Here is a 15,470-nt window from a genome sequence, read left to right as displayed (position 1 = left end):
CCTTCTTTTGCATTAAGCTTGTCCGCAAACTCAAAACCTGACATCTTCTTCATCCTCCAACATGATACAAAGCAATTTCGCACACTTATGGCCGATCGAAAACATATCATCACAGTTAAAGCATAATCCTTTTGCTCACTTTTCCGCCATCTCTGTAGCCGTAATCCGTTTCAAAGTCGAATTCCACACATCAGATTTCACTGTTCCGGCTCCACCACCTGCCGACTCTCGGTTTTTGCTTCCTGCCGAGGGTTGATTCCCAGTTAATAGAGGTGCTCCAAAACTCCTTGGTTGTCCCTCCTCGGCGAGTTTGAACTCAATCTGTCTGGCTAGGTTCATAGCATAGTATAGTGTGGTGGGTCTAGCAAACTCTACTTTATAATAGATAGCATTAGTCAAATCTGCACAAAAATGCCAAACACTTTGCTCCAGAGTCACACCCGTCGTTCTCCCCAGCAGCAACTCAAAGCCTTCATAATAGTCCTCCATCGTACCTAATTGCCTTAATCGAGTTAACTCGCCTAACGGATTCATGCTCATCGGGGGGTCCAAATCTGATTTTGCACTCTTCAGAGAACTTGAACCAATTCAAGCGAGTCTTCATTCTTTGCAGGTTATGATACCACCCACTAGCCCGGCCTTGTAGTGAAAAGGTGGCCTGTCTAACCCAAGCTTCAACAGGGGTCTGTTGTTCTTCAAAGAAGTCTTCACATCTTTGAAGCCACTCGATTGGATTACCCTTCCCATCATATGTGGGAAACTCCATCTTGGCGAATCTTTGTACTCTTCCCCGACGGTATCATGTATCTTTCGTCTCTTCCCAATCTTTTGGTTCCCCTGATCCCTTCTATTTGACCCTTCTGGTTTGAGGGATTCCCAATGGTGTTTGAAAGGTTGGGGTTCACCTGTCCGCCATTATTCAAAAGCCTTGCTTGATCCTCTTCCTGCACCTTCCTGGATCAAACCCTTAAATCTTCCAACGAAGCCTCCTTGGTACGAAAACTTACAGCTTGGCACCAAAGGTGGCGCCACGTTCTCTTCCACGCACCTATTCCGATGGGTCATCAAATCTATCAGACTCGAACATCTTGTCCCCACTCTCATCTTCTTCTTCTTGTCTGTTGGATTTGCTTTGGGTTAGGATTTTCAATCTCTCTTCCATTGCTTCTTGCTTGGTCTACAAGGCTGTCATTTCCACCTTTAAATCATTGGTACTTGTCTTCAAATCATTGTTGCTTTGTGTTTGTTGGATCATGAAAGCTTCCAATTTCTTTATCAGCTCTTCCTATTGTGTCGACATCACAAACAACTCTGATACCAAATATGTTATGACCCGGGATCTAAACCTCATGACAGGACCAGTGCTAGTGCCTGAAAAAGCCGTGAACTCCCCTGTAACCTAGCCTCCTGTTTGCAGGAGACTAAACTAAGCTATTAACCTAATATTACTTTATTGATTGTTTTCAAATTCTAGCATATCTTATTTCATGAATGACTACCCTTTAAATAGGGATAAAAAAAAGAGATAAATCAGTAAACAAAGACTCTAAAATTGACTCAAATAACAAAAGATCCTAATTACCAAAATTAAAACTGGAAACAAGAATACTTCCTAGAATATAAAATACTTATTATTTATTAACTTGCAGACTTATCAAGTATGATGCATAACAGCTTTTTATAACTCGATCAGAGTATTTTCGTTTTCCTTTTATAGTAACTATTAAATCCTTCCACACCATTGTAGCACCTGCTATCTCTCTTGCTAAAACTGAACCTTCTGGTAGTGGTGGATATGGCATGGAGCTACTGTTGAGCTTTAAAAGAGATGGTGAGATGGGGGTGGTGGCGGTGTTAATGGAGTCACCACCACCACACTCTCTTCCACCCTAACTTCAACATCTGGTTCTTCCCAATCAGGTGAATCTTCAAATGAAATCCGTTGTCTTAAAGCAACTGGTTTTCTTAAGTAGAAAAACTTACTTGATGGTACTTTGCTATCAGGACTGCTTGCTGAAGATGATGAAGATCTGTAGTTATCTGATTGAGACTGTATTTGTAATGCCCGTAGATCCAGGCTAGTCAATTTAGAGATAATAGGGGGTCGAAAACGACTTTTTGACAAAAGATTATTTATAATAAATAATCTTAACCAAGTTGTAGTATATGTTACAAGGTTTCCGTACATATAAAGAACACCGAAATCCGAGTTATAACGAAGAAGTTATGGCCCATCGAAGTTTTACGGCGAAATCCGAGTTATAACGAAGAAGTTAGTGATCTAAACCAAAGTTTTAGTATATGTTAAATCGAAAACATCCATAAAAAGAACGCCAAAATCTGACTTCTTATGAGGAAGTTATGATTTTTCGAAGTTTCGGATTAGTAGTGTACAGCGCGAAACTCGAATTTTAGTTCAAGCGGTTTTTGGCTTACGCGACCTAAATGAGAGTTGAATATCTCATTAATAGGAACTCAACAGTAAAAAGATAAACGAAAACGGAGTCCGTATGAAGGAGTTACGAATTCTTCGCGGTCATTTAACAGTCTAAACGCGTCCTACTATTAAATTTGAGATCGATCGAGAATTAGCCGACGGAGTCTAAATGAAAGTTGTAGATCTTGTTTTTACCTACGCGTGGATATAAAGAACGTCGAAATCGGAGTTTGTATGCGAAAGTTATGAATTTTTGAAAATCGGCTGATTTCCACCCTATGTGCGATGCCACGTGTCAGCACCAGGCTTTGCCTTGGTGCCCAAGTAGGATCACGACGTGAGCATCAAGAAACTCACGACGTGAGTGACCCTCCAGCCTCCTATAAATAGAGATGCCCCCCTCCATTCATTCTCACACCTCCCTTCACTTCCCTCTCTCTCTCTCTAGAACTTCTCTCTAACCCCGAAACCCCCCGAAAAGCCTAGGGAACCTCCCTAGCACCAGGCGGAAGCCCCGGAGTGCCCGACGGCTCCAAGAAGAAAATCCTTTCAGCTCGGGAACGCTGCTCCAGCGAAGCCCGGTTTTGCAAAAAATCCGCTGTAAGTGAACTATGCCTACCCTATCTTTAGTATAGCTTATGTTTTAATATAGTAACGTTATTAGGAACTTATAATGAGTATTTGGGCTATTATTATGAGTTATATTGAGTGTTATTTAATGCTTATATAATAATAATAATAATAATAATAATAATAATAATAATAATAATAATCTGACTATTAATTTGTCGCGGTTATCGTTAGACTAAACCCTAGTGGTATTGATACTAGGTTTTATCGAAGGAAATTGTTTTGAGAGTATCGAAGCGCTGTCCAAGTGCTGAGTCACCATCTTTCAGGTGAGTGCATGGTCCATTTCATCTTACACATAGATATGAAGTATTCTATATAAATTATGTGTTATGTGTGCGTATTATCTGAGTACTTGCTGTCTATGGTAGGTGGACGATTTTATACACGTTTTAAAGGATTTAAACTGTATATGTATTTTATATCTACAAAAATGTTGGGGTATAACATTGGTAGATGTAATAGATGGAATATAAGTTGGACGATGAGTTAAGAGGTGTTATAGACCACGAGGTGAGGGTGAGAGGTGAACAATGTGAGAAGCCTTTTCCCAAACGATGGCCCCGTCATTCAGCACAGTTTGGATGACAACCACAGACTATTCTAGACAATTCAGTGGAACACTAGCAGGCTCGCAACCTGTAGGTGTTGTGAACGATGTGTTCATTCGGTTTACTCTACACCTTGGTGATCATGCAGACTTGATGCCTAAACCCTGGCGATCATGTAGACTTGATGCCTAAACCCTGGTGATCATGTAGACTTGGTGCCAAAACCCTAACGACTATGCAGACTTAGTGCCTGATGTATAAATTATGGCGACTATGCAGACTTAGTGCCTAAACCCCGGTGAAGATGGACTTCGTGCCGATTCCTTAGGATAATCCTTAGGAATGTATGAACGAGGAATGGTTGATTCTTAGGGTAGATCTTTAAAAGTAAAGAAGATTATTGGGATGGGTAATTGGGTTGATTGCTTGATTGTTTGAACATAATAATTACATTATTGTGGGTTGAAAACCCTATGTACTCACCAGGTTTCCCAATCTGACCCACTCAGTTTATTTATGTCACAGGTGTTGTTATGAAGTCACATTACACTGAGAGATTAAAGAGATGTAGATCACTAGTCTAAATAAATGTAAGTTCTGTTTATGTTTATGTTTCTGTATTGACGATGACATCCCAAACATTTTAAAATGAATAAAATACGTTTCTTCGAAAATGTTTTGATAACGTATTTATCGTGTTTTTTTTTCTGGGAACAAATTCCGCAATGTTTTTATGAAAAGAAGTACTCTGATTTTTACAAAGCATAAACAAAACTGGTCTTTTCTGGCCGTGAAAAATGGGGATGTCACAGTATTTCTTCCATAGTAGCAAGGATGATAGAGAGAAATCTGAAAAGAAAACTATAGTTGGAGTTGAATAATTCATACCTGTCACATGTAAGCAAAAAATACCAAGGGTCGGATTGGCAGCTCTCGACGAAGAGTTTCACTTCTTTATCATCGAATCTTCCATGACAGCCATCTGCTTCTACACTGAAATTTGGGATTTTCTGAGGAACAGGGGAAAGACCCCTCATATGCACCGTTAATTAGAGAAGAACTTTTGAGTAGCTATATGATGATAGAGGCAAAGTGTAGCCCGACCCCTGTATCTCTTGACCTAGATTCGATTTTGCAAACTAAACATGGAATAAAATCAATGATATGGCCGTGTTTTCATCTAACAATTAGACCTTTGGTCAACTTCTTTTCATTACAAATTAGTGATATGGTCGTGTTTTCATCTAAGACGCACACAAAACAATAAGAAATCATTGTCACATAGATTCACCCCATAATACAGATCTTCGTCATCACTAAACCAAAAACGAAGAACAATGAAACATAAAACGATACAGAAAGTACATCATATAGAAATATGAGCATTTTGTACAACGAATTTGTTTTGATTCTTTATAGATTTGAATATATAATACACAACCCTTTCTAATAGTCTGTTTGATTCATGTGATTGAAATGGATATGATCGTGTTTTCAAAAATTACCATCAGATTCACGAAGTGGCCACATAAGGAGACTCAGGTGTAGATGTCGAAATCAGAAGAGGCCAACGTCGGCTCTTGCTCCCATCCGCTAGAAAAAGAAATGGGTTAAACCCGACTACAGATGGGTACCAAAGGTTCAATCTCCCAAATCTTCTAACGATTTTAATATTTCGTCATCTTCTGTTTGTGATAAGCAGGATATGTCATGGGAGAGGGTACTTTGCAAAGATGAAAAAGGTCGACCCAGTTTCAAAATGGACTGGGTTCCAAAGACCAATTGATCCCGCTCTATGTCGGAACAGCTATGGAGGCATATCATCAGACTTCGGTTTGTTGGTAGTGGCTGTTCCTGGCACATGATAGGAGGCATCTCTCGACTATACAACATTCAGAACTTTGTTTGAGAGTATGTGTCCTTTGTGGGAAAGGAAGAAAGGAAGGGATCACTCATGGGGTTTGTGCTTAACGACATGAAGAATTTTCGGATCTGTTTTGAGATTATACATGCTGTTCTCAGACCTTTTGGATGCAAATTCAATCGGTGAATTATGGTTTGTGTTTTCTTCTCTATACTCCTGAGTTTATCTTACTCTGATTCGTTTTAAAGACAATCTTTTATAGTTTTTTTAGTAGGTATTGTTTGGGAAATGATATCAAGAAGGTGATAACGGGCAGTCTAAAACATGTATAAGGGACTGAATCTGAATTGTCTAGACTCTATGTTCAATGTGCTGGTAGGCACGAAGGATTTGATAGTGTGGATTTAGATATAATTGTTTGGACTGACCATACGACGCTCGGGTAGATTAAGCAGAGAGATAAACACTGGAACCCACCGGATAAACTAAATTAATACGCATCTAGAACAATGGTTCAACTTTTCTTTGATGTACGGACTTATGTCCGTAATTTTGGTTTTGATAGGGCGACCGGGGGGTTCTGATAAAGTAGGTCTGTAGAAATTATTTTCTTACTTTCTATCTGTCAGTCATATGTTGCCTCCTCTGTGTGATCGAAAGACCCGACCTGGAATGCAACATATGCAACTCTAATTCTACGCACCTCCTTATCTGTGAAATTCTTTCTATCTGTTAGACATATGCTGTCTCCTCTGCGTGATTGAAACATACCCGACCTGGAACACAGCATATGCACCATTCTACCTCTTAATCCCTTCATCTTTGTTAGCCATATGTTGTCCCCTCTACGTGATTGAAATATATCCGACCTGGGACACAACATATGCACCTATTTCTAAATCTAACTTCCTCCTTAATAATTGTTTACTCACCTAAAGTAAGGAGTCCTTATGAAGTTCTTGATAACCAGGGTATATCGGGAAATGGGGAACACGTTCTAGTGCAACTAAAATTGAACCATTTAAGAGGTTGTTTGTAGATCTCGCTGCTTAATTTAAGTGGACAACAATACCCGTGATCGTCGTCAGCTAAATGGTTTATTTAGAAAAGTTTGTCGATATCCTTCGTGTTTAAGTGGACCACAATACTGGCAATTGACCAGATCTATTCATGAAGGTGAAGGTACTGATAAACAAGTTCAAGCTGTCTCACAGCTTTGATCCTAAATATTTTTGTTTTTTTGTTAAATCTGTTCATAGTTATCCTCTATGCACAATTTTAGGGGGGAGAATTAAATTAAAAATTAAAAAAAATCAAACAAAAAAGACAAAAATGCAAATTTGGTCCCTGTGGTATTTAAAAAACTTTGGATAGGGTCCAAAAAGTTTTCAACTTGCATGGACTGTCCAAAATCAAGAATTTACTGTGATTTTGGTCCAAAAAAACTTTAAAAGACGGTTTTGCCCTTTTATTTTCTTTTTTGTATTTTTTATAATCATTCTAATACTTTTTTATTTAAAAAAAATTATCCCCCACCCCCACCTACACGGTTCTCTCTCTCGCTCTCTCTTTCTCTCTTGGTCATCCTTTTTCTCAATTTGTTATGATTCTCGTCAATACGATCTTTCAAACAAGAACCAGTTGTGAAATGATTATTAAAATCTAGAAGAAGTAAGAAAATCAAACCCAATTGTATGCCTGTGTTCGATTTTGATATGTTGTATGTGAAAAGGGTGATATTTCTGGAAAAAGGTGTGGGTCAGACTAGAGTCAGTGGGCAAAAAAATTGAAGAACAAGAAGTTCAAAAGTGAAGCCCACCCCAAGATGAAGTATCCCACCATCTCCTATTTCTTTTCCCCCACCATTTTTTCAGAAACCTATATCTACAAGCTTTTCTTTCAATTTGAATCTACATTTGGATCGAGATTTGCAGGGGTATGAGTTTTTCATCATCAATTTTTGGGTTTTGCATCATTATGTTTGTGTGTTTATTGTGTTGTATGTGTATGAATGTGTTGAAGAAGATGAAGTGATTATTACAGCAACCCATGAACGATTATTACATCAACAGGGGTGAAGAAGGCTCTGTATCCAGAGACAGTTCTTCTTTAGAAAGAGGTGAGAGAAGAAACCCATAGCCTATGGTCGTCGATGACTACTTCATGAGTGTGTTCAGGTATACTGTAGTATGTGTGTGAGAGAGAAGGGAAGATGACTAGAAGCTTTGATTGTGATGACGGGATTGTTCCGATGATGCTTAAGGTGTGATTAGGGCTTGGAAACCCTCAGTTGGACCTTAATTCCTCACATTTGATGTCGTGCCCGTCATTACTAAACGTGGAAGGTAATATTATCCTTTCCTGAATCTCCCTTCTCTTCTTATTCTTTATTGATTGCTCATGTACGACATCCTCCTCTAACTACTTTTCTGGTTCTGAAGATGATGTTCCTGGGAAGAAGAGACAGGTGAATGAAGAGAATATTAATAAAATGTTGGATTTCATTTTCACCACCACCAGTGATGATAAGCAGCGGGTATAAACAAGTCTGATGCCCCCAAAGTGTACTTGTTCGTGTCACTTATCTCAAATCAAGATGACATGTGGTGTTTATGAAACTCATATTTAGGTAAACCAAGGAGGTGTCGATATTTTTTATTCTAATTATATTCTGATGATTCATGGTGCCATGGAAGCTTCAATGTTTCGTAAACAATGTGTGTATGTAGTTTAAATTGCAGGTGAAGTGAGGTGAGGTGAGGAAGATGGGGAAGAGAAAGAGAGAGAGAGAGAGAGAGAGAGAGAGAGAGAGAGAGAGAGAGAGAGAGAGAGAGAGAACCGTGTAGGTGGGGGGTGGGGGATAAATTTTTTTTTTAAATAAAAAAGTATTAGAATGGTTATAAAAAATACAAAAAAGAAAATAAAAGGGCAAAACCGTCTTTTCAAGTTTTTTTGGACCAAAATCACAGTAAATTCTTGATTTTGGACAGTCCATGCAAGTTGAAAACTTTTTGGACCATATCCAAAGTTTTTTAAATACCACAGGGACAAAATTTGCAGTTTTGTCAACAAAAAATAAAAATATTAAAAAAAAACAGAAAAGTTCAAAAATCAAACAAAAATCAAAAAATCAAAAATCCAAAAATATTGTGTGCTAAATTTTCTTTTAATTTTGTTTTGTCTTGAAAACTGAATTCAGGTGAAGATGAAACTATGGAGTTTCTGTCGAAGATTTCCGAGCCAAGGCTTCATCCGTGATCATCGAAGAATTCTCATTCGAAGGAGCAAAAAGTGAAGATTATTCTTTCGACATTCAATCTTTCAACCCCAGAAGCATGGTGAAGCTATAATTGAAGATTATGTGACGGATTGCATTGAAACCTCCTCAATCAGTCTGCTGCTATCTTTGTACCTGCTGAAGTGATCCAGAAGATTATTTCTCTCTATTAGTTCTCTCTAAAGATTCTCAAGCTGAAAGCGCTATCTTTCAAGAATCAGTACATGAAGCCTCCTCACCCAATGTACGTTTAAAGTCAAATTTTGAAGAAAAGCCTAACTGCTCCAGATGAAGTCATTCATTGAAGATTCATCAAGATCATCTTGACGTTGTGAAGAATTTGAAGACAATAGCTGAAGCCAAACTCCCAATGAAGATTGACAAGAAGTGCCAGCTACTTTTTAGGGGAGCTTGTTGGGTCAGTTAGAAAAGAAAGCTATAAACCAAGGGGGAGATTGTTGGGTCAAAAATATGGTTTACACTTTGATTTTCTAAGCATTTATTGTTTTAATTATTTGGGACAAAAATAATATAGGATTAATTGTAGCTTGGACCGAAAACCCATGTGTTTTCGGTCTAGCATTGGATTATTTGTATTTTGGGCTTGGCCTTAGGTATATATATATATATATATATATATATATATATATATATATATATATATATATAGGGTGAGGAGTGCATGTGAGGGATATAGCCAAGGAGCCTAAGTGTGTACATTCTAAGGTGAGAGAGAAACTAGAGAGAAGAGTGTGTGTGAACTATGTGTATGGAGCTTCAATCATTGTCATTAATACATCATAGATTCATCTTCTTCTTCTTCTCCTTCTCTTCTATTTTGATCTGACATTATCCAATTGATTAGGATTCTGCACCATCAATTGAATCTGATTGATACACAAACAGATTTGGGGATTTACAAAGACATGCGCCGCAGAGGAAACAATTGAAAGAAAAGGGAGAATTTAGAGAAGACGACATACCTGAAGTGTCGACTATGATCCGTAACCTGAGGAAAACCACTGTAGATTAAAACAAACATAACCGAGAACAAAGAAGTGGTCGGTGAGTCGTCGTTTCTATGGTGGTTCGACTTCGACGAAATTGAAGAAATTGAGGTGTCATTTCCAGAGATCATATGCCAACAATCGATTCATGACAGTATAGAAGAAACAGAATACGCGAAATCGAGGTTTGTGCGTGCGAAATGAAAGCGATAAGTGTATTGGGTGTAGTTGTTGTTGCTGCCCGCCGACGACCTCCATATGCCGTCGCCGCTGCTTCTACCATCGCCGGTAAAAATCGTCGGCCTCCCATCGTTGATTTCCCGGTGATTGATCAGGCGAAACCAAGAGACCTATTGGTGGGTGACGATGGGTTAGCAATATCTCATACCTGCAATCTGGGTTTTGGAGTCGCTAAGATTTGGATAAGGACGGTGGAAGGAAGAAACTTGAAGAATCGATTAGCTAAGGATGTGGGAATAAAATGACCGGCAAACCGACATTATTCGTAAAGATGATCATCTTTAATATATATATATATATATATATATATATATATATATATATATATATATATATATATATATATATGAATTTGTTAGTGTCTTTACATATGTTTATTATTAACCGAACCCAACAACTTACAATATAAATTTTATACAATAATATTAATGTTATTTTCCGATACATTGTTTGTTTTTTAAAATAAGATATGATTCCGAAAGTTCGATCTTCGTTTATACTTCTGGAGAGAACTTGACTGTTTCATTTATGAATTAACAATAAAAACGAAAGGAAAGGATTTATAGATAAGTAACTTGCGTTTCTTGAAATATAACATGTTTCCGAATGAAAATAATTATCAAATTAAATTATGTGTACCCGTCGCTTGGCGCGATAAACACCTACTATCATTTATATGTGCATGAATTTGTGTAGTTAAGGAATATTCGTGAATCTGGACATATATTTGCTAATTAACAATATAAACAATAAATACTTCTATTTTTTCTCTATTCTTTAAATAACATTTGATGCACATCTTAAAAGTTAAACAAAATAAGAATTATAAGATCAAAAGTTCACATATAAAATATACGTTATGCTTTTGCGTAGGAGTCTAATGGTTGATGTGTATTCTACATATGAGGTCAACAATTGGAATTCTGACATCCTCGATAAGCCACACTTAACCCTTGGCGTTTGACTTTCCATATGGGCTTTAAGACAAATTTACATGGATAGTTAGATAATACGATTTATAAGTTTTTAAATCTATATTATTTGTAAAATTAAAATTTATTCTGTTCCATAATCTTATACAATACAACTACGTACTATAGCAATCATCCCAAACCAATACTTTCAAATTATTAAACATCACCTCATGAGCCCTAAGATAAGCCACACTTAACCCTTGGCGTCCATCATATTCCACCGCTCGATGATGATATTAATTTCTTCATTTATATTCCCAAATCAAATCCATTTTAGTGATTCCCTTCGACTCAATTCCGACTACTGTTTGGCACTTTCCGATGCCGGTTGCTGAGGCGGCGACACTTGCGTCAACAACATTGCTGATGCCGGAGACATGGTCTGATACTGTGACGGCAATGGTGCCGCCACTGAGTGGTGGTTCGAGTAATAAACCTGGTCCTGGGTCGGGTGGGCGTATTCATATCCGTACTTTCCACCACTCGAGTTCGGCAATGGTGTAGGAGGATGATGAGAGACATTCACATACTGCTGTTGGAATTGGTTGCTTGGGATTTGAATCATCCCTGGTGTTGTACTCATCTGGACAGCGGTTTTGGTTGGGTAAAGTGGGGGGACGGCGGCAGAAGATGGAATGGCGGTGGGGTTGGTGGCGGCATCCGGTGGGTTGGACTGCATTTGCATACCATATTGGTGGTTTTGAGATACCGGGAGAAAGTAGAGCGGGTATTGTTGGTGGTCCATTTGTGGTGGTGGGGCGTAGACCGGATAGTAAGATGAACCGGGTGGCGGTGGCTGGTTGTGGATGTAATGTGGTCGAGTTTGATAGAATTGCTGTTGTTGATCTTGGTTAAGTTGTTGTTGTGGTGGTGGCGGTGGTTGTGTGTCAGCGTAATCAGGGATTTGTTGGATTGGGATTTGGTAATTCATGGTGGACATGGTGGCGGCGGTGGTGGTGGGATAGACTTGTTGGGTGGTCGCTGGTGGAGTTCCGGTGTCTCTGGTTAATGAGGGGTTTGGATCTTGAGTGAATGTGGACTTCGAGTGACAGTTTGCCGATGCAATGCTGCTATCACTGTAAAACATTTTGATCATAACATAAAATTAGGAATACGATTAGTATTCTATTGAATGCGTATGCATTGGCAAGTTGGCAAACATTATGTTTACTTTTTTGAGGTTTTAAAATAATTTAGAACAAATACATAACAAACTAAATATTATAAACTACTATTAGAATAACTACAGCTTTTTAATTTATAAATAAGGGTCATTTAACTTATTTCTATATTCTTTATTTGATTTGATATGTATTTTTGTACTTATTATATCATATTCTTAAGGGTTATTGACTAAAATTACACGTGGGGTGGGGTCCTCCTATCATCATATAACCCGAATTTTAAGGAAAAAAACGTTATAAAATTACAACAATATAAACAATTTGTTTTTAAGGTTATTTGTATTATAATGTTATAAAATGACAATAATGTTAAACAGTTTGTTTTTAAGGTTATTTAATTTTATAAACCGACAAAAATTTTAAAGAATTTGTTTTTTAGGTTATTTGTCTTTTAATTGTATTTAACGTACTATTTAACCTTTTTAAAAAGTTGGATTCTTCATCAGAACATATTTCAACCGGTAAAAAAGGTTATGGCCTATTAATATACTAAAAATATAAATGTCCTATAAAACGAATTTCGTATTATTGCTTGTCATGGCATTAACACAAAAAATATCATAAATAACCCTCTAAATAATGAAAAAGACGCGCTAATTCATGACTTTATTTCTCGAACCAAAGCTCGCTAATTTTAATTACGAATTTGTGAATAGATTAAATCTCGCAAATGTTTTCGAGGTACCTCTTTTTTGCAGACTTGTTTCCTACAACGTTTACATTGTTTCTAGTTGATCTTCTTCTTAGTTTTAAAATCCAAGTTTTTGGACTCGATTTGGGGGTTAGAAGGTGAAAATAACTGGTTTTATTAAATAAAATCTTTCGATCTAATTTAAGAATGGTTTATGTAAATCTTTAGTGAATCAAGAAAAGAGATTTTTTTGTAAATCTTTAGTGAATCAAGAAAAGAGATATGTAAAATGTTCAAGAAAAGAATGAATTTTTGTTATGTTCTTGATTGCAACAAAGAATTATTATTGTTACGATAATAGTAGTAATATTCGGTTTGCAACAAAGAATTATTATTATTACGATAATAGTAGTAGAATTCGGTTTGCAACAAAGAATTATTATTAGTAATTTAAAATACCTTTTCAAACTTATCGATGCTCTCAAAATATTAAATTTAAGATGAACGTGTAAAAAACCATCTTCATGGAACACATTAAATCTTACACTAAATTTAATGTAATGAATTAAAAAAAAAAACTGTAAAAAAAAATCCGGTTAATTGAGTTGACATCAACGGGTAACAAACAGGGACAGGGTTTACCTGGCTATGGAATCAGGCGAGTGTAATCCATACGCGCCACCGTGCTTCGAGTCTGGCGAAGGCAAGTTGTAAGCATCATGACCAAACTTCCTTTGCACAGGCTGAAGCGGCAACGGCGGCTTCCTCATCCCACCACCGGGTGCTCCGTGATCGGATCTCTCATCATCAGAAACAGTCGTGCCACCTCCGGCGGATGACACTACAGCAGCCCAACCGCTGACGTTATTTACAGGAACAGGCGGCGGAAGAACATTCACATTCAACTGTGACAACTGCTCATCCAGTCCCGCCATCTGATTCATCTGATCCACCCTAACCTTGATTGGCGGCAAATTCGACATTGAAGGAGATGAAGAGCTAGATCCAAACGACGACGTTGTTTCCACCAACGGAGAATCCGGCAAATTTAACTGCACATCTAAACGACGACGCTGTATCTCAGATTCCGTGTAGTTATCTCTATCCTCTTGAGTCGTCCCATCTTTATGTTCAAGTAAGTTATCAATGGTGGCAGAATCTGACAACCCTCTAGGGAGCAATCCGGCGCCGTTTAATGCATCAACAAACCACGTTTCAGATTTTGCATCGTCAAGTAATGATCCCATGGAAGCTGCAGTTTCGGGTTTTGATAGGAACAAGAATAATCTCAATCTAGCAGGTTTTGTTGAGGGATTAGATGCATTCAACCGATCATATTCTTCCACCATGTTATCCAGATCTTCGTCGGTGGAGACAGATACAAGTGAATCAAGATCTTCACTTGGGAGCTGGTATTTGAGGCTGAACTGGCGGCCATTGAGGAGGGTGGTGGAGAGGCGGCAGCAAAGGTCTGCAAGTGAAGTGTGGCGATCGGCGACAACAATCCGGGTTTCACCGCCCATGTAACAGAGGGATTTGTCGTGAGGACGAGGGATGATGTGTCCACCGAAGCTGCACATCATTCGGAGTTTTGGTGGTGGTAGAGTTTCGTCCCAGTGGCGGCTGGTGGGGGAGGAGACGGAGGAGGATTCTAGGGAGTCTTGGTAATGGTGGTGGAGGGCGGTGGTGGGTGGTGGAGGATCCATTCTTGGGTTTGGTGGTGGCCTTGAAGTGAAGATTAAGATGGGGGTATGTGCATGTAAGTAGAGAGGTGGAGATTGTGAATAGGAATTAAAAATTGGACAAGTGGGATTTTCGAGTAAAGATTAAGGAAGGTTTGCTGGTTGATGGTGTGATTAACAAATTTTCACCTTTTACCACTTGAAGCATAATGGAGTCCCCTTGCTAATTCCTTTGCTACGTCTTTTATATAAGCATCTTTAGAAACAATATTATCCATTTTTTTAAAAGTTTAGGTTCATTAAATGGTTTAAGTATGAAAGTCGTTTATTAAGTTGCAAGTATGTTTTATCACTAATTAATATTAATATAATATTATAGATTCGGTTATATGGTATTTAATTTTTTACATTATTGATAAAACCTCAAAGATTCAACGACAAATACGATGTGGAATAAGGAAATCAATATAGGGCTTTCCGGTATGGTCCAAGAAAGGACGCCTGGGGCTGACGTGGACCCCCTGGAAACGCGTGAACACCGCCATATGGGTGGGTGAGTTGCGTGTGACGTGAGGGTGAAGACGGTGAAGACGCACATTTTGATTGGACAATTCAATTTTCAACCATTGTAATGTCTTCTTGACCATTTATGAATAAAAACTATTTTTAATATTTTGTCAAATTCTCTCTATATATACATTCATTTTACAGATAATTTCAACCAAAACACACCCATATTATTTCAAAACAAACACACACATTCAACCAAAAAAGGATAATTTTCCAGGTTTAATTTCTTCGTCATCCGATGATGATGATTTTGATGAGGATTTGATTTTGCATAAGCTGTTGTCCGTGACACGAGACATGGTATGTAAGAGAGACGAAATTTCAAACGTCGAGAAGAAGCATAGAAAATGGATCAACTGGGATCGAGAGGCGGCATATGAAATTTTGGTACGTGATTATTTTGCCGTTGATAGTTTATATGAT

General features: G+C 37.9%; 1 protein-coding gene across 1 annotated transcript; it reads right to left on the bottom strand.

Annotated features, from left to right (window-relative positions):
* Nucleotides 1-11,008: 11,008 nt before the first annotated feature.
* Nucleotides 11,009-14,686, bottom strand: LOC111915550 (uncharacterized). Its single transcript, XM_023911204.3, has 2 exons — nucleotides 13,438-14,686; nucleotides 11,009-12,056 (listed from the first exon to the last, which is right to left on the bottom strand). Exons 1-2 carry the CDS (start codon nucleotides 14,499-14,501, stop codon nucleotides 11,282-11,284), a joined length of 1,839 nt encoding a protein of 612 aa, XP_023766972.1. The 5' UTR covers nucleotides 14,502-14,686; the 3' UTR covers nucleotides 11,009-11,281.
* Nucleotides 14,687-15,470: the final 784 nt, after the last annotated feature.

Source organism: Lactuca sativa, chromosome 8 (genome assembly GCF_002870075.4).
Source record: "Lactuca sativa cultivar Salinas chromosome 8, Lsat_Salinas_v11, whole genome shotgun sequence".
NCBI classification, from domain to species: Eukaryota; Viridiplantae; Streptophyta; class Magnoliopsida; order Asterales; family Asteraceae; genus Lactuca; species Lactuca sativa.
This window is presented reverse-complemented; position numbering and strand designations above follow the sequence as displayed.

Excerpts from the sequence above, each read along its gene's own strand:
- LOC111915550 (XM_023911204.3), bottom strand. The coding sequence starts at position 14,501 with ATGGATCCTCCACCACCCACCACCGCCCTCCACCACCATTACCAAGAC. Across the intron at positions 12,057-13,437 it reads TCGCCTGATTCCATAGCCAG|TGATAGCAGCATTGCATCGG; the intron begins GTAAACCCTGTC and ends AATGTTTTACAG.